Genomic DNA, 19,615 nt, shown 5'->3' on the forward strand with positions numbered 1-19,615 from the left:
GAGTCAGAAGCAACCAGCTAGTATTCAGGCAGTTCAAGATTATAGCACTCTTGTTGTAAATCTAAGATAACCAATTATTAACAGTATTTATTGACATTTTTTAGAATTCTGTTTATGGTTTTCTAAATGTTGTTTGGGGATGGTATTTTTATTGTGAATATTATTTTTCTACAGATTAAAGAACATGATCTCTTCTTTAAAGCAGTCAGTCTCTGTCACACTGTACAGATTAGCAACGTTCAGACTGATGGCATTGGTGATGGTCCCTGGCAATCCAACCTTGCACCCTCCCAGTTGGAGTACTATGCATCTTCACCAGATGAAAAAGCTCTAGTGGAAGCTGCTGCAAGGTATAGTTTAGTCTAATTTTCAAATCTTCAGAAAAACATCTTTTAAATAAACAACTACAAATACTAGAAAATTATTTTAAATTGTCAGACAAAATTCATAAATGCATAAAGGTAGAATTCATAAACACATAAAGGAGAATTTTATATGTGTCATTAATTTTGTTGACAAGCTTGCATTGAATCATATTTTGAAGAGATTTTTAAAAATCTGGTTACTGTGAAATATGAATAATATAATTTGTGAGAAATACTTGTGAATGTATTGTTTTGGACCTACTCTGATCCTTCAAGTTCTTAAAAATAATGCCATATCCAAATTAATTTTTTTTATTTATTTTTCGGAGAGAAAGAGAGCACATGCAAGCAGGGAAGGGGCAGAGAGAGGAAGAGAGAGAATCCCAAGCAGGCTCCATGCTGTCAGTGCAGAGCCCAACTGGGGCTCCATCTCACAAAGAACCATGAGATCATGACCTGAGCCGAAATCAAGAGTTAGACACTTAACTGAGCCACCCAGGTGCCCCTCAAAGAAATATTTTTAAATGCATCTTAAATGTGTATTTTAAATGTTTTTATTCAGGCTAAGTTATAATGACATGTTGTGAAACATGAAATAGCGTCTCTAAATCTTACATTTCTTAGGGTTCCTGGGTGGCTCAGTCAGTTAAGCATCTGACTTAGGCTCAGGTTATGGTCTCATGGTTCATGAGTTCAAGCCCCCCACATCGGGCTCTGCTGTCAGCACAGAGCCCACTTCAGATATTCTGTCCCCCTCTCTCTGCCCCCACCCTGCTCTCATGTGCTCTTTCACTCAAAAATAAATAAACATTTGAAAAAAAATTTTTTTAATCCTGTATTTCTTCTCTTTTAATCCCTAGAATTGGCATTGTATTTATTGGCAATTCTGAAGAAACTATGGAAGTTAAAACACTTGGAAAACTGGAACGGTAATTTTTTTCTATATTGTAATCTTCTGTGTGTTTAGTATAGAATAGGAATCTGTAAACTGTGGCCCATAGGCCATATCTGGTCTATGGCTTGGTTTGTACAGTCTACAAGCTATATTACACTTTTAAAGGATTGTTGTTTTAAAAAAAAAATGCAACAGAAACCATATATAGCCTGCAAAGCCTAAAATATGTACTGTCTGGACCTTTACAGAAAAAGTTTACTGACCCCTGCTCTAGAATGATGTTAATACTCCATTGTACTTTTTCACAGTAATAATAACATTCTACTGTGAATCTTCCATTTGTATTTTAGCTTAATGGTTCTTGAATTTACTCATATGTTTATTTTTATACACTCCTGGGGTAATGAGTTCCATAAGTTCTTACTGAATAAAGAAAACCTTCCTTATATTTACACTGCTTTATAAATTAGTCCATTCCTGTTCTAGTCATATCTTCCATTGTTTTATCAATTCCAATTATATCTCAACTGTAGCTGTCCCTTGCCAAACTATGGTTTTCCAAACTAAAATAGAGCCATTTTTTGGCTAATTTCATGTAGAAGCCTATGTAGCTCATTTCATCAACTTACAAAGCATCATCCCACTCAGTGTTTTTCTTTGAGATGTACAAAACATTTCATATAAACATCATTATATAAATCCATCCCAAAAACTTCAAGCCACACCTGACCCATCCACACAAATTCTTTTACTGCTCCCTATAAAGGCATTTGTTTCCCTACCTGTACACACGTACGCTGTTCTAGGTTCAGAATCACTGCTGTAATGATCCTGTTACTAATGTCAGTGTGTTGTATTTCTCAGGTGTGTTTGGGCAGAGAAAAGGGTTGAGAATCAATTACCTTTTTTAGAAAAAACGTGGAGCTGGGCAGATCTGGATTCCAATCCTTGCTGTGCCACTCACAAACTTATTTGACTTTAGGAAAATTACTTAATCTTTCTGAGTTTAATAGTCCTCATCTGTAAAATGAGATAAGACCTACCTTCTTTGGTTCTCATGGGTATTAAATGACATAAGGTAGGTAAAGTACATGGCATTTGGTAAGTACTCAATAAATGTCAGTTCCTTCTATTTCTATCTTGTGTTATTATTAGTGATTCATAACCCATCATCTTGAAAATGTACTTGAGATTAATTTCTTATTCTAAATCAACCATTTTATCTTTTATAGGGGTTCTTGTCAAAGATTCACTTACTATTCAAAAAAAGTAGACTTTTTATCTTATTTTTTTTTTTCCTTAGGTACAAACTGCTTCATATTCTCGAATTTGACTCAGATCGTAGGAGAATGAGTGTGATTGTTCAGGCACCTTCAGGTAACCTGTCTAAATTTTTATGAATTTTTATTTATCTAATATTAAGAGTCTGATAACTGATTTTTCTCTTTAGGTGAGAAGTTTTTATTTGCTAAAGGAGCTGAATCATCAATTCTTCCTAATTGTGTAGGTGGAGAAATAGAAAAAACCAGAATTCATGTAGATGAATTTGCTTTGGTGAGTGGAGATTTCTAAAATATATAAAACTAGAAGATATACATATGAAAGATTTAAGGCTTCATTTTTGCATTAGTAATTTATAAAAAAAATTATAGACATTCTGCAGTTCTGTTACAGTATGTGTTGTCTTCCACATTCTTTGGTTATAAAATGACTTTTAACCTGCTAAAATTCAAGTCTTCTCTTTGAACCTATTACAATCAGGGTATTTCTGGCTACAAAGACCATTCAAATTAATACATTAAAAAGAGGAGTTTACTAAAAGAATATAGGGGAATCCCAAGGATGTGGAGAAACTGGCACCTTCATTGCTGGTGGGAATATAAATGGTACAAACACTTTAGAAAATAGTTTGACAGTTTCTCACAGAACATAGAGTAATAAAGGTAACTGTATAACCCATTCACTGCTAGTTATACACCCAAGAGAACTGAACACATGTTCACACAAAAACTTAGTAGCATTTTTGCTAAATAGCCAAAAGGTGGAAACATTCAAATTCCATCAGCTGATGCATGGATTAAACAATGCGTCATCTCCCTATAATGGAATGTTATTTGGCCATTAAAAGGAATGAAATACTTATATGCTACAACATGGATGAATCTTGGAAAGGTTATGCCTAGTAAAAGAAGCTAGTCATAAATGGTCACATGTTCCATTTATATGAAATATCCAGATTAATGGAATTCATAGAGACAAAAAGCACATTAGTAGTTGCCAGGGTCTGGAAGAAGGGGTAAAAAGGAAGTGTCTGCTAATGAATATGGGATTCCTTTTAGGGATGATGAAAATGTTCTGTAATTAGATAGTAGTCATGATTGTACAACTCTGTGAATACACTAAAAACCACTAAATTGTACTCTTTAAAGGAATGAATTTTATGGTTTGTGAATTAGGTCTCTTACTAGAAGAATGTAGGAGAATCTTACAAAAACAAAGTGCCACACTTCATCTGAAGAGGAAGATTTTTAAGCAGCTCTCTTTCAGTCTTAGGAACTCATGATCTCTTATTTCTGCATTTCTATAAATGTATGCTCCATACTCATCTCTGCTCACCTGCCTCCCTTTTATGGTTTATTTTCTCCCATTGCTTGTTTCCTAATTGTTTATGATGTAGTTCACCTACCACACTGTAACATTCATGAGAACAAAGACATTCTTCTACTTAACATTCATTTTAATATCCAGAACAATGCTGGCACATAGTTAGCATTTCAATAAGTATTTGTTGTAAAGTGAATTACTTTCATATACTAGTAACTCTCATGGCCTCTTAACTATTATTTAAGAAAAACATTTACAGGTGTGGGTCATTTGGTTTTTTGGTTGTTGTCTTTTTTTTTTTTAATTTTTTTTTTTTTCAACGTTTATTTTTGGGACAGAGAGAGACAGAGCGTGAACGGGGGAGGGGCAGAGAGAGAGGGAGACACAGAATCGGAAACAGGCTCTAGGCTCTGAGCCATCAGCCCAGAGCCCGACGCGGGGCTCGAACTCACGGACCGCGAGATCGTGACCTGGCTGAAGTCGGACGCTTAACCGACTGCGCCACCCAGGCGCCCCTGTTGTTGTCTTTTTTAATGCTTGTTTATTTTTGAGAGAGAGAGAGGAAATCCCAAGCAGGCTCTGCACTGTCAGCACAGAGCCTTGATGCAGGGCTTGAACTCACAAACCATGAGATCATGACCTGAGCCGAAATCAAGAGTTGGATGACTGAGCCACCCAGGCACCCCTAAGTGTTGGTCATTTGTAAATCAAGAACATCAGTATTTAGAAATCTAAATAATGTCATATAGTATTTTAAAATGTACCCTTTCCAAGTTCTGTTATTAGAATATTTGGGTTTTTCTGAGGAAAATGTACAGCAAGAACTTTTATAAGCTTTTGGATATAGGTACCAACTTTTAAATAGTAACACCATAGGAAAAATTTGTACCCAGGAGAATCAGATAATCAAATATATATTCCTAAGTATTGTGTAACTCCGTTTCACCAATGAAGATGTATAATGATACAGTTTAAAATCATTCGATGGCTCTAGAAAGAATTGTTTATTGGATGAGGGCCACCTTACCGACTTCGTTATTTGAACTGTAAATTCGTCATACTGTGCACCTTCAGGAAATTATGGTCTTCTTTGCTTAAAAAGAATTCTTATAAAATGGATTTGTAATGGTTAAAACAGGAGAATAGAACCCGGGCTGCCTGTCTCTTGACAGCCTGAAGATACCCTTATAGAAGTGTCTGGCTTTCCAGGTAAAACAGTTTTAAAACCACAGTAAGATCATCTTTATGATCCTGTCTAGGCTCTGATATTAAAAACCTTAAGTATTTTGAGCAACTTTTTAAGAACTCATCAAAAATTATAAAAGCTCTGATAATGTGTGTCCCATAACTCAGATCACTAGGGCTTTGTGACACTTCATGTATATCCTGTTACTAGATGATAGTACTTTTAAGTTGTTTGTAATTGACTTTTGGTAAGGCATCCTCAGTTTATTTCAGTGACTTCTTGATTTCCCATTAGTTATTTTGGTTCAATTTTTGTCTTTAATTTTTCTGTTTTAGAAAGGGCTAAGAACTCTGTGTATGGCCTATAAACAGTTGACATCTAAAGAGTATGAGGAAATAGATAGACGTCTCTTTGAAGCCAGAACTGCCTTGCAACAACGGGAAGAGAAATTGGCAGATGTCTTCCAATTCATAGAGAAAAATCTGATATTACTTGGAGCTACAGCAGTGGAAGACAGGTAAATATCAGACAAATAGGCAATATCCGTTTTTTCTCATAAGAATTTTCCTAGCCAAGTGTTTCTAATTTATGACATAAATTCCATTTATTAACATCCTATAATAATATATTTAAAATCAAAATAAATGGGTAATTTTTCCCATTCAGCGGATACAACACTTATTCTAGCCAGATACCTTAAATAGATGAATGAACTCAGCTATGTAGCTTTCCCTATAGGCTTGAATTTGTAGACTACTACTCAGTATGGCATACAAAAGCTTTAAGCACCTGTTTAATGCTCCAGCTTCACTTCTCACCACTGCCTGCTTCCACATTATGCTTCAACAGTACCAAACTGTCTGTAGTTCTCTGAACAACAGCTCTAGTTAAAACTATTCTATTTTGTGCCTTTGTTCTGTGGCAAGGCTGTACGTTGTGCCTGGATAATTTCCCCCTTACCCATTTGTGAATATCTTTATAAAATATAGCTCAGATAGTACCCCCACTCCAGTAAGACCTTTCTTTACCCCTAACCGGATTAAAAACCTCTCCTCTGTGAAGTATCCATGTTTTGTAGGTAGTTCTGTGTTGTTCTTGTGACAGTATAATTATTTCTTTAAAGACTTTCTCCTCTATTAGTTTGTGAATTCCTTGAGGCCTATTTAGTGTTTGTTCCTCATCACTTGTCTCTGTAAGTGTTTGCATTTTTTTAAATTTAGGTTTTCATTTACTTTTCAGTTGTCCTCATCAGATTTCTAAGACTCACCTGCGGTTATGTCATCCTTTGTTGTCCACAATTTGATTTTTGAACTACTGATGTGAGAAATTTTCTTATAAAAAAGAGAAAAATCTTCTAATTTCAAATTTAATATTTTCTAATAAATAGGAGTTTATGAAGACTGTATACTTAGTTTAGTTCTATAAAAATCAACTTTGAAGATATACTCGTAAGATACAAAGTTGTGGATGTTATGTTAACCAGATGATGGCTAATTTGGTTTTTCCTGTTTCTTCCCAAATGGGGGAAAAAATCAATTATATCACTGTACTATAACATTTTTAAGTCAGGGAGTCTAGAATTTACCTTATATGTACTAGGTGGTTTATAATTGAAATAGTCAAAAAGTATTCTTCTCACTACTAATGTTGTTTCTTTTATTTTCAGGCTACAAGATAGAGTTCGAGAAACTATTGAGGGATTAAGAATGGCTGGTATCAAAGTATGGGTACTAACCGGAGATAAACATGAAACAGCTGTTAGTGTGAGTTTATCATGTGGACATTTTCACAGAACCATGAACATCCTTGAACTTATAAACCAGAAATCAGACAGTCAATGTGCTGAACAATTGAGGCAGCTTGCCCGAAGGTAAGAATGTAATTATCTGGATCATGAGTTCAGGGGTCAGCAAACTATGGCTTCTGGGTCCAAGATGGCCCACTGCCTGTTTTTTATAGCCTGTGAGCTCAAAATAATTTTTATATTTTTAATGGGTGAAAAAGAATCCAAAGAAGAGAAATATTTTGATGTAAAAATTTATGAAATTCAAATTTAAATCCTATAAATAAAGTTTTATTGTAACAGTTCCACAGTCATTCATTTACATATCATCAATAAAAAGTTTTTGCACTTCAGGACAGTTGGGTAGTTGCGACAGAGCCATTAGGAAGCACTTTTATCATTTCTTACTGCTGCTTGATTTACTACAGATGACAGTGACACCATTGTAACTCAGTAGTGTTTTGAGTACCACACATATTGCCCTATGATATTTTACTATATTTTTATTAGTAGTATTTATCCATCGTGTCCAAACAAGAAAAGAAAAATGGACTTTTAATATCAAACTTTTCATGCACAATGTAGTGTTGATTATTTTATTACCAAATTAGGAGTCACAGCACTGTGTTTATTACTCAGTGACACTTTAATACGCTACCTGTTTGAAAAGACATATTCAAAGATAAAATATAAAATCTCAATACAGATAGTTCTGTTGTGTTAAAATATAAAATCTCATTGCAGATCAGCATTAAAAGGTAGACTTTTGCAATTGATTTTGATGACGGGGAACATTAAACCTGAATTAAGCAAAATGTTATCTCCCCTGCCTCCTCCCCCGAAAGAAAAAGATTTCCATTTCTTCTCACTGGTAGACTTGTATTACTTGAAAAATTATACTCAATTACTATTATTAAGTTTTTTTACTTAGTCCATAAAAATTTTTGTCAAAATCTGTCTCCTCTATTTTAATAAAGTACCTGCATTATATTCTCAGTTTAGCCTCTTGGCCCACAAAATCTAAAATCTAAAATTGAAGTGTTTACTTCTTTCTGTCTCTTTACAGAAAACACTTGCCAAATCCAGATCTAGTTCATATGACTAAACTAGGAAATTAATATACATTTTATTGTTCAGAGATAATTTCATAAGTATTTATACTCTAAATTCATTCTTTTTTTTTCTAAATCTGTTTTTTATAGACAGATCAACTTTATTTAGGAGCCCCTTTAACGATCTCATTTTTCACAGTGATTTAAGGATTGCTTCAGTGTAAGCATTAGGGTTGTTCTGGTCTCCCACAGGTACCTGTCATTTGCAGCCTTCTGCTAATACAGAAAAACAGATGTGAAAAGATAGTGCCACAGTTTTCAGTGTACTTTCAGAGCTTTATTCATATTTGTTATACAGGCATTGATATAGTACTGAACTCTGGATTTCATCAAAGAAAAACTTAAGGGATGTTTTAAAGAGACAGTGCAACTCTCAGAAGGTTCTTTGCTTGAGTTCAAAAAAGCAATTGATCTAGGTAATTATACTATAATTTGGGAGTAGTGACAACACCATTGTGGCTGCTTAAACATTTAAGTACCATAATATCAACGAGAACTCCCTAACACGTAGAAATTAATTATTCAGAATCATTTACTTTATATATACTTTCTAAAATATTAATCCTGTATAAAAGTTACAAGTGTCCATTTAAAAAATACTGAAAATGATGAATATATAATGGAATATACCATAATACAGCCATCTAAAGATAATTATTATTTGTATTTTATTCTTCAAGTCTTCTATATATGTGCCCTTAGTGAATCTGTTAAGATTATGGATATTGTTTATCTTCCTTTTGTACAAAAGCTGTATTACAAAGTGAACATTCTGGTCTTTTTTAAGGCTTGCTATGTGAAATTTATATTTTATTTTAGAGATACCATCTTTTTGGTAGAATATGTTTTCTGAGATAACCATATAAGTCAATAGGGTTTTGATTTACAGACTTCCAGTTCATGTCTATTCTAAAAATTTTTGGTGGAGCAAAGAATTCCATTCCTTTGAAAGCTTTACTTTGTATACCCATTCCTTTCACAAACCTACCATTCCTCACATATTGGTGGTCTACTGTCTAGAATTTGGAACACAAGTCATGTAAGGTGTATTGTTTACTCTCAGAATACTTTATTTTCTATGGGAAAAACAGAAATAAATATATTGTGATAGACCTATCACAACTGGATTGTAACAGGTAAGAACAGAAAGTTGTCGGTGGACACAAGAGGGAAGCTTAGCCTAGACAACAGAGCTCTGTAGAAAAACTCAAGATTGTTGTCTCCTAAAAGAAATGTTAACTGGTCAGAGAGTAACCCCAGCAAACAAAAGGGGCAACATATGCAAATTTCCACAACTGAGAGATGGATTCATTCATGGAGTTGACAGTAGTGAAGTATGGCCATAGAATGCAGTAGATGGGAAGAGGGTATAGGCGGTTAGGGTTAGGGTTAGGCTACAGAGATGAGCAGATGCTACCTATGTGCCAGATCTGTGAGGTGCTTTCCCATATTCCATAAATATTATCTCATGGATTGTGAGATAATATGGTGACTTATAAAGAGGAAACTTAGTGTGCTTAAGAAGTTTCCAGAGGAAAACTGATCTCTCCCACTCTTGGCTGCTACCCTTTGTTCTGAGTCATGGGCTCAGGCGGTACTTAGACTGAACACATTGGAAGCAGCAAAGGTTGCTAAATAAAGTTTGGCCAATAGGGAGGAAAAACAGTCAGTGTGGTGTTGCTTTCAGGTACATGACAATTAATAAAGAAAAATACATTTTTGAAAAGTTTATGTTGTAAAAGATAATTGTTTACCACTTATTAGTTACAGTGCAACACAGTAGTGATTAGGCATACTGTGAAAGACATCATTTTGACTTAAAAAAGCTTTTTTTGTAAGACTAAAATCTATCAATATATATTTAGTTTTTATAGTTTGCTGCTCATTTGATAGTTTTCTCACTTCTCACTTAAAAAGGGAGAGTACAGGGGCGCCTGGGTGGCGCAGTCGGTTAAGCGTCCGACTTCAGCCAGGTCACGATCTCGCGGTCCGTGAGTTCGAGCCCCGCGTCGGGCTCTGAGCTGATGATGGCCCAGAGCCTGGAGCCTGCTTCCGATTCTGTGTCTCCCTCTCTCTTTGCCCCTCCCCCGTTCATGCTCTGTCTCTCTCTGTCCCAAAAATAAATAAAAGTTGAAAAAAAAAATTTAAAAAAAAAAAGGGAGAGTACAGGGGCACCTGGGTGGCTCAGTCAGTTAAGCATCAGACTTCTGATCTCAGCTCAGGTGATGATATCACAGTTAGTGAGCTGTAGCCCCGTGTCCCTTGTGATAGTGTCTGCACTGATAGTGAGGAGCCTGCTTGGGATTTTCTCTCTGCCCCTCCCCCACTTGCACATGTGCGCCCACTCTCTCTCAAAATAAATGAACTAAAAAAAAAAAAAGGTAAAAATGGAGGGTTCAGTTACTGTGGAAAACAATATGGAGGTTCTTCAAAAACTAAAAATAGAACTACTGTGTGATCCAGCAATCCCACTTCTGGATATATTCAAGGAAAATGCAGTCACTATCTGAAATTTGCACACCCCCACCATGTTCATTGCAGCATTATTCACAATAGCCAAGAATGGAAACAACCTAAACGTCTGTTGTCGGATGAATGGATAAAGAAAATGTGTGTCTATATAAACTCATGTAAATACACACACAGGAATATTATTCAGCTATAAAAAAGAAGGAAATATTTTTGTGACACATGGATGGACCTTGAGAGCAGTATGCTAAGTGAAATAAGTCAGGCAGAGACAGACAAATACAAATGGAATCTAAAAAAGGTGAACTCATAGAAACAGAGTAGAATGGTGGTTTCCAAAGCTAGGGTGTAGGGAAAATGGGTAGATGATGGTCAAAGGGTACAAACTTCTAGCTTACATATAAGATGAATGATTTCTGGAATTCTAATATAAGGCATGGTGACTATAATTAACAGTACTGTATTATATACTTAAGAATTGTTAAGAGAGTAGATCTTAAATTTGTCACCACACAAAAAGATGATAATTAGGGGCGCCTGGGTGGCTCAGTCGGTTAAGTGGCCGACTCCGGCTCAGGTCATGATCTCGCGGTCTATGAGTTCGAGCCCGCATCGGGCTCTGTGCTGACAGCTCAGAGCCTGGAGCCTGTTTCAGATTCTGGTCTCCCTCTCTCTGACCCTCCCCCGTTCATGCTCTGTCTCTCTCTGTCTCAAAAATAAATAAACATTAAAAAAAATTTTTTTAAACAAAAAAACAAAAAGATGATAATTACATGAGGGGATGGAGATGTACTCATACAGCATATGCTCACAGGGCGATGCTATCCATGTTCCACCATAGTACTATCTGGCATTACATAGAATCCAATGTAGGGGTTAATATCAAAAGACAGTTATGATTCCTTTATTCCTTCTTGCTCACATGGTAAATGTATCTCATGAATTTTCCTGAACATTGTTGATTTCATTTACTTTTTTAAATTAGGACTTCCTAAATGTATAACTAATAATTTTATATTTTTGTAAGATTTTTCTACACTTCAGGAAAATATCCTAAGAATTATATGCTTTATAATTCCCATTTTAGAAAATATACTCTATCAGGTCATTGTAAAATTGAATATCATATGTTTTATTCATCATATCAGTCACTCTCAGTTTTGCTTAATCTCAGCTTTCAGGTAATATAACTCCATTTCTTCCCTGACATATCAGTTTTGTAACAATAAAGTCTGCGGGTAAATGGTCCATCTTTTCGTAAGAATTTTTTGTTTACTAGATGTATATAAATAATATGGTTTCAAAGTATTTTACAGAGAATATAATTATTTTCTCGTAGAATTAAAGAGGATCATGTGATTCAGCATGGGCTGGTGGTAGATGGGACTAGCCTGTCTCTTGCACTCAGGGAGCATGAAAAACTATTTATGGAAGTTTGCAGAAATTGTTCAGCTGTACTGTGCTGTCGTATGGCACCACTGCAAAAAGCAAAGGTATGTTTGTATTATGAAACGTTCCATAAAGATACTGAGATCTAAAAGTACTCTTTAAGGTTAATGCCTTATCTAGTCCTATTTGGTAGTATGCAGCATATGACTCTTAGTCACTTCTCACATTATGAATTTTAACCATGTACGTTAGACCTTTGAAATTTTCAAAATGAATATTAGTTTCAGCTATTCATAATGACCTACAAAGTCTTCTATGGGTGGCAGTTTGTGATTTTGCTGAGACACAAACTGAACTTTGATAACTACAGTTTCATAAGTTAGTTACTTAACTGGTGAGGAGGTCTGGAAGACTTCTGTTCTTCTGCAACTTCATGTTGTTCTATGGAGCGCGGCTTATTTTTGCACTCTCCCAAAGTGATAATTTTCTGTTCAAAGTGGCTATTAAGTGATAAAACTTTATTGAAAAGTTTAAAAGCCAATTATCTTATGATTTGAAGCTATATACAGGAAATATTAAAATGTTAGCTAACAAATGAAAGGCTATACAAATATTTTTTATAACTTGATTCAAAATTTGGATCTTATACTATATCTTTCACAAATATCTTCTATATTGCACACCTACACACTGATTGTTTCTCATATGGGTCTAATGACATCCAGCATTGTTTTACTTCATGGAATTTTATTAAAATGCCTATATTATTGTAATTCACGTACCCAGTCTGTGGAGACTACATTTGGAGACCAAATAGAGCTAATGCCTAGGTTCTTTATAAATGTGTGTTCAAGAATTCCAAAGAAACCTTTCTTTTAATTTTATTGAATTTAATCTTGATTGCTTTTTTAAATTTCTAAATTTTATGACAAGAGAAAATAATTACCTTCCCTCTATCAAATAAAAAGAATAGTTACTTGAGAAAGAGAAAATTTTGCCTGACAAAGTTCAATTAAGTGTAATTATTTTTTAACACAATTAAGTTTTTTATACTTTTAAGCTGTATTTAAAAGAGACTTGCTTCCCATCAAAAAATCCAAAGATAATATTCTCTTTTGCTGTGTAATTTCTAAGACATTCCTAACATCTCCTCAAAAAATGAACTCCATTGAAAATTACTGTCTAATACAGAATTGACTTTTTCCATTATTCAACTGTTCTTGTAACAGTCATTTCAGATAAGTGACTATATAAATACAAGAAAATTGAAATTTTATAATAACTAATTAGTTATATGTCTTTCAGGTAATAAGACTGATAAAAATCTCACCTGAGAAACCTATAACATTGGCTGTTGGTGATGGTGCTAATGATGTAAGCATGATACAAGAAGCACATGTTGGCATAGGTGATTGATTTTTTTTCCTGAATTTTTAAAATTGGTATAATTATTTGGTGATTTTGAATTTTCCTTTTGTAGGCTAAAATGCAGTATCAAATATATGAATGCAATGTGGTAATGTATCACTGTATCTGCATCAGAAGAAGCCCATTATAATTAAGCCCAATATTTAGGATATTTTAATTACAAAGTTTCAAGGACATAAATACCATGTTGGTGAATTTTATCTTTGCCAGTTCTCCTTCATAATAAAGTAGCTTTATTTTGCCGTGTTGTACCTTTTAAAGTACTTTCTCACATTATTCTATAATTTTTAAACTCTAAATTTGTAATTTATGTAGTTGCCCTCATGGTTGCAATTCTTTTAGAGTGTTGTTATTATTTCCTGTCTTTTTCAGTCTAAAGATTCTGTAACTCATTCTAATGACAATTTTAGAAATAATAAATTATATCAAACCATTATAATATATATTTTCAAGTAGTTTTCCTTTTTATTTAAATGTTTATTTATTTTTGAGAGAGAGGACGAGTGAGGGAGGGACAGAGAGAGGGAGACAGGATCCAAAGCAGGCTCCACACTGACAGCAGAGAGGCCCATGTGGGGCTCAAATTCACAAACTGTGAGATCATGACCTGAGCCAAAGTTGGACCTTAACTGACAGAGCCACCTAGGCATCCCTCAAATAATTTTCTAACTTAATAAACTTTGTTCTAATTTCTTTTCTATTTTTGCCTAAAAGTTTTGTTTTATTTAGACTAATAGCATTTTATTATATTTAAATTATCAGTCATTTACTGTTTAAACCATATTCTGAGCTGCCTTCCTAAATAACTTTATTATGCAAATACAGAAGCAAAGGAGAAAAGTATGGAGGTTTGTTTAATGAAGGATAAAATTTTAGAGTTAGAAAAAGGCTAATTCCTCTTCTGGAATAACCTCTGTAATGTCCTGTGATAGGTAGTTCTCAGGTCTAATATTTCCAGTGTAGCTCTCAAATCAATTCTTCACTTTTCATTTTGAAAACTTAATTTTCTTTCTAGTTTGTGTACTGTTGTTTACCATAAATTTCCATAACAATTTGATGATAACTTCCTATACCTTCCTATTAAAGGCATAAAAAGCTACAGTAGTTACAACAATTTGATTCTAGTATGATAACAGAAAGACCAGTGAGTAGGATAGATGCAAACATCTGGAAATTTAGTTTTTAAAAAAAGGAGATGTTTCAAATAAGTAGGGAAACAAGTTATTTGATAAAAAAAAAATACTAATATAACTGATTTGGTTATTTGGGAGAGAAAAAAAGTTGGGTCTCCTTTCTGTTGCTTAGAGCCAAAACAAATACCAGAATGATTATATATTTAAAAAATTTTAAAGACCACAAAAAGGAATGGAAGAAAAAAATTTAATGATAATCTTGTAATTTGAGGTATGGAAGGATCTAATTTTTAGGAAAGAAAAGAAAATAGAAAGAACAAAAGAGAAAGAAAAAGAAAGATCTAATTTTAGGAAGAAGAAAAAAGAAAGAAAAGAAAGAAAAAAAGAAAAAAAAGGAAAGAAAGAAAGAAAGAAAGAAAGAAAGAAAAGAAAGAAGAAAGAAAGAAAGAAAAAAAGAAGAAAGAAGAAAGAAAGAAAGAAAGAAAAGAAAGAAAGAAGAAAAAGAAAGAAAGAAGAAAGAAAGAAAGAAAAAAAGAAAAGAAAGGCATTGTAAAGGGAATGATCAGTATGTCTGGCAGAAGTAAATATACCCAAATTCAAATTTTAAACATGAAACTAATAAAGAACATTTGCATGGGTGCCTGGGTAGCTCAGTCAGTTAAGCTTCTGACTCTTGATTTCGACTCAGGTTATGATCCCATGGTTTGTGGGATCTAGACCTGCATCAGACCTTGTGCTAACAGTGCAGAGCCTGCTTGGGATTTGATTTCTCTCTCTCCTTCTCTCTCTCTCTCTCTCTCTCTCTCTCTCCCCCTCCCTCCCTCCCCAACTCTCATGCACACGGGCTCTCTCTCTCTCTCTCAAAATAAAATAAACATTTTTTTAAAATTAAGATGAGTATTAAATGCATGAAAAAAAGTGTTCAGCTCACTCAAAAAAAAATCCAAGTTTTAAAATTACCTCTCAGATTGGCAAAATTACAAAGTTGGGTAAAACTTGGAATTGGCAAAGGTTAGAATTGGCAAATCCTCATGTACAGTATTAGGGGGAGTGTAAATTGGTATACCCTGCATTATTATGTATAATAGAATTTTAAATGTGTGCCTATTGACCTAGCAGTTATGCATCTAGGAATTTCTTTTAAGAAAATGAATAAAGGGACGCCTGGGTGGCTCAGTTGGTTAAGCGTCCAACTCTTGATTTCAGTTCAGGTCATGATCTTGAGGTTCTTGAGATCAAGCCCCACGTGGGGCTCCACACTGTGTGGAGCCTGCTTGGTTTTCTCTCTGCCCTTCACCCACACACACATAAACTCTCTCTCTCTCAAAATAAATTAAAAACATTTTTAACAAATGAATAGTTAACATAGTTAGATGTTATAAAAACAATGTCCATAATGTATTAAGTGACAATAACAGATTATAAAACAAATAATCTCATTTTGTACATTTGTTTGTGTATATATTAAATACACACAAAAAATGCAGAAGGAAAAATTCTTAAAGGATATAGACCAAAAATAGTGGTCTTCTCTAGATGTTATAAATGTGATTATCTATACCTAGCCATTTTGGAAATTTTTTTTTATTACAAAAATAAAAAATTATAATTTTGAAAAATGATTTTTCAAAGCTGTTTCCAGATTGAAAAAACAAACTTGGCAAGAACTCTTTTGAAACCTAAAGGATTACTGTAACCTTAAAAATGTACTCATATTTATCAGATAAAATTATGTACTGATTTCAAGTGTTATTGTGGACACTTATTTTAAAAAGCACATTTTATCCAGCCTAGATTAGATAAATTAACAAAGGGAGCAAGATTGTCACATTAAACATTTAAAATATTTATATACTTGGCATTTGTTCAAAATGTGCACATAGATAATCTGGTGAATTGCTATTTCATGCGTAACTTTTATCTAGATGCAGTTGTAGAAAGGTAAGAAGTTGTGAGTGTGCTAGCTTTTCTCACTATTAATTACCTTTGCAAGAATTTTCAGCAAACAGTGCATACAGTTTTTTTTTTTTAAGTTTATTTTGAGAGAGAGAGAAAGACAGCGTGTATGTGGGGAAGGGGCACAGAGAAAGGGAAAGAAAGAATCCCAAGTAGGCTCTGTGCTATCAGCATGGAGCCTGACAAGGGGCTTGATTCCAGGAACTGTGAGATCATGACCTGAGCCAAAATCAGGAGTCTGATGCTTACTCACTGAGCCTACCAGATGCCCTCAATGCATACAACTTTTTTAAGTCTTCATTTGCTCTGTGTAATGTTTGTTAGTTATATTTATTGAAATATTTCATGCCATTTGAATCCAGTAATAAAATCAGGGCTTCCATTTTAAATAATCAAGTTCAATCAATAACTAAAGAGCACATTTTGTTTGACTTATGTGCGAAAGTTTTAAAACCATTAAACTTAATGCTCATTTTTGCTAGGTTCTAATCAATTTGGATTTTTTTTATGTTCATTGGAAATTAACAAAGTTAAAGCTGTTTTATAGCACTTTCTCCATTAGAAATCTGTTAACTAGTACTTTGTGTCTATTAGTGTAAAACTTGATGTTCTTATTAGATCCTTAACTTTCAATATTATTTTTATATTCATTGTATTTTATTCTGCTTTGAGTCTTTGACACTTGATGTTACATACCTGGTATGTATTGTAGATTTGTTTTAATTATGTATTTGATTTAAGTGGAGCAACCTTTTGGGAATCTTCTATCCACTCTGTATTGGAAAAATAGTGCTCCCAAGCCCAGGTTCAACTGCTATAGATAATTAAGATATTTGTAGTTAAATTGTCAAAATCGCACTTCTCAGTTATCAATGAACTTGCCTTTTTGTCTTCTTCATTACAGGAATCATGGGTAAAGAAGGAAGACAAGCTGCAAGAAACAGTGACTATGCAATAGCTAGATTTAAATTCCTCTCCAAATTGCTTTTTGTTCATGGTCATTTTTATTATATTAGAATAGCTACCCTTGTACAGTATTTTTTTTATAAGGTGAGTTTCATGGAGATATATATAACCATTTACTGACAGTAATTTGAGGTTTTAATTTAAGGTATGTGATTGCCATTCAAATTATTCTTAAAAATTGTTTCTGTAAGTAGAAGTAACAGTTTATGGGATATACTGTGATTATTTTGTCATAAATCTAATGTGTACTACAGAAAGAAAATCAGCGGTTGCCTGAGGCCAGGGGTGCAGGTGATAGCACTGACTGGAAAGGGATATAAGAGAACTTTGCATGATAGAAAAAGCTCTCTAATTTGATTGTGGTGGTGGTTACTTGGGTGCATAAATTTGTTAGCATCAAAATTCACACTTAAAATTGATACATTTTATCCTATGCAAATTGAAACATACTTAATTTGATTTCTTTCATGTTATTTTTTCCTGAGCAAGTAATAAGTTTTAATTTAGGTCCAGTACAGTGGTTTCAAGCAGAGGTTCTTCATCCTTTTTGTGGCAAAAATGACCTTTTGGTAGTCTAGTAAGATGTATAAACTACTCATTAGAGGGGTTTTATTTGCATAAAATAAGATACATTTTAGGATTACAAGGAAACTAATTATGTTCAAATACCATTCTCTCTCTTAACCCTTTTTGGGAAGGTATACTTCAAGGGAACCCATGTTAGGAGCTCCTGATTACCAAGATATTTAATACAATATATAGTGTTCTATATTGCATATATTCTATAAATAATATCTATAAGCCAATGAAAGAAACACAGGTAGATTGCATATTGCTAATAAATGATGGCTACCTTATTATAGCTTTTCTATCTTATCATAGCTTTTGCTATGATATAAGTGCAATAAAACCTTGGTTTGTGAGCATAATTCATTCCAGAAACAGGCTTGTAATCCAGAGCACTTTATCAAAGCAATTTCAAAACCATTGGCAGAGTTGTGATCATATGACATTCAGTATCGCATACTACTCATATTGCAAGACATTGCTCATTTATCAAGTTAGAATTTATTAGAAATGTTTGCTCATCTTGCAGAACACTCGCAGACCAAGTTACTCACAATCCAAGGTTTTATACTGTATATTGAAATGGAAAGATGTTTTCATAATTCCATTTATTATTTTAAATATTTTTATTTTAAAGCTATTAAGCCCTAAGGTTTAAATGTTTATTTTATTTATTTTTGAGAGAGAGTGTGTGAGCAGGGAAGGGGCAGAGAGAGAGAGAGAGAGGGAGAGAGAATCCGAAGCAGGCTCCGTGCTGTCAGCGCAGAGCCTGATATGGGGTTGGAACTCCCAAACCGTTGAGATCATGACCTGGGACGAAATCAAGAGTCGCATGCTTAACTGACTGAGCCACCAAGGTGCCCCATAACCCTATAGTTTAAATAAACTGTACTTATTGTATTATATATGAAAAGTATTGAATAATAGCTGGAAGGCTGTAAATTCAAAATTATGGCATTGTTTAGCAATAAGAGCCCAAGGGATTTTCATTCTGACATTTGAAGTACTGCTTAGAATTCTTTTAGAAATTTTAAATAAGGGAACCAAGTTCCTATGAGTAGATCTTCTACTTACCATATCAGAAATTGTGTTCTGGACTCTTAATAACCATTCTTAGAAATCATTTCCCCTTTTAGACCCAAATATTTTAATTATTTCCATTTAATCTTGTTTTCAGAATGTGTGCTTTATCACACCCCAATTTTTATATCAGTTCTACTGTTGTTTTCTCAACAGGTAAGTAAATAGAAGCTTTTGATTTATCCTTTTAGAATAAGGTGTGTGTATTCAGTTTTTGATAGTTGGAGGGACTTTTTACATTTTTCCTAGTCCTACAAATAAATAGACAAAACTTCCCTAATTAGTGTATTTGATCAGTATAAAATTGATAATATTATTCTGATTTCAGTTTGAAGTGAATGTTAATACCAAAATATATTTTAATTCTAGATGTTTTCTAAAAAATAAGTATTAAACTCTTAACAGCTTATGAGAGAATTTTGGTATAACTTTTTCAACTTACATGTAATATTTCTGTAAGCTCTATATTAAGCCATGTTAGAGTAACTATGGGGATTACCTCATTATTTATTTTTTGACTCATAGAGTTTTTTTGGATTGGGAAGGAAGTTTAGTGATTGAGTCCAGGAATGACATATAGACTTTGTCTCAGTAATGAACTGTAAATAATTGATAGAGCCACCAGGAATGCTACTTTGAAAAGTGTTCTGAAGCTATAGGCTCAAAGAGAAACCCTGTAATC

At 33.8% G+C, this 19,615-nt stretch overlaps 1 protein-coding gene across 5 annotated transcripts in view; it reads left to right on the forward strand.

Moving 5' to 3' along the window:
• The window catches only part of ATP11B (ATPase phospholipid transporting 11B (putative)), a 128,429-nt gene that overhangs the window by 71,789 nt on the left and 37,025 nt on the right, over positions 1-19,615 (forward strand). For all 5 annotated transcript variants that reach the window (XM_030329704.1, XM_030329705.1, XM_030329703.1 and 2 more), the window contains exons 14-23: positions 175-350; positions 1,226-1,294; positions 2,564-2,637; positions 2,711-2,814; positions 5,386-5,567; positions 6,717-6,920; positions 11,754-11,907; positions 13,109-13,211; positions 17,225-17,370; positions 19,031-19,088. In XM_030329704.1, coding sequence (XP_030185564.1) covers positions 175-350; positions 1,226-1,294; positions 2,564-2,637; positions 2,711-2,814; positions 5,386-5,567; positions 6,717-6,920; positions 11,754-11,907; positions 13,109-13,211; positions 17,225-17,370; positions 19,031-19,088 — 1,270 coding nt within the window. The remainder of the gene's footprint in view (positions 1-174; positions 351-1,225; positions 1,295-2,563; positions 2,638-2,710; positions 2,815-5,385; positions 5,568-6,716; positions 6,921-11,753; positions 11,908-13,108; positions 13,212-17,224; positions 17,371-19,030; positions 19,089-19,615) is intronic.

Source organism: Lynx canadensis, chromosome C2 (genome assembly GCF_007474595.2).
Source record: "Lynx canadensis isolate LIC74 chromosome C2, mLynCan4.pri.v2, whole genome shotgun sequence".
Lineage (NCBI taxonomy): Eukaryota > Metazoa > Chordata > Mammalia > Carnivora > Felidae > Lynx > Lynx canadensis.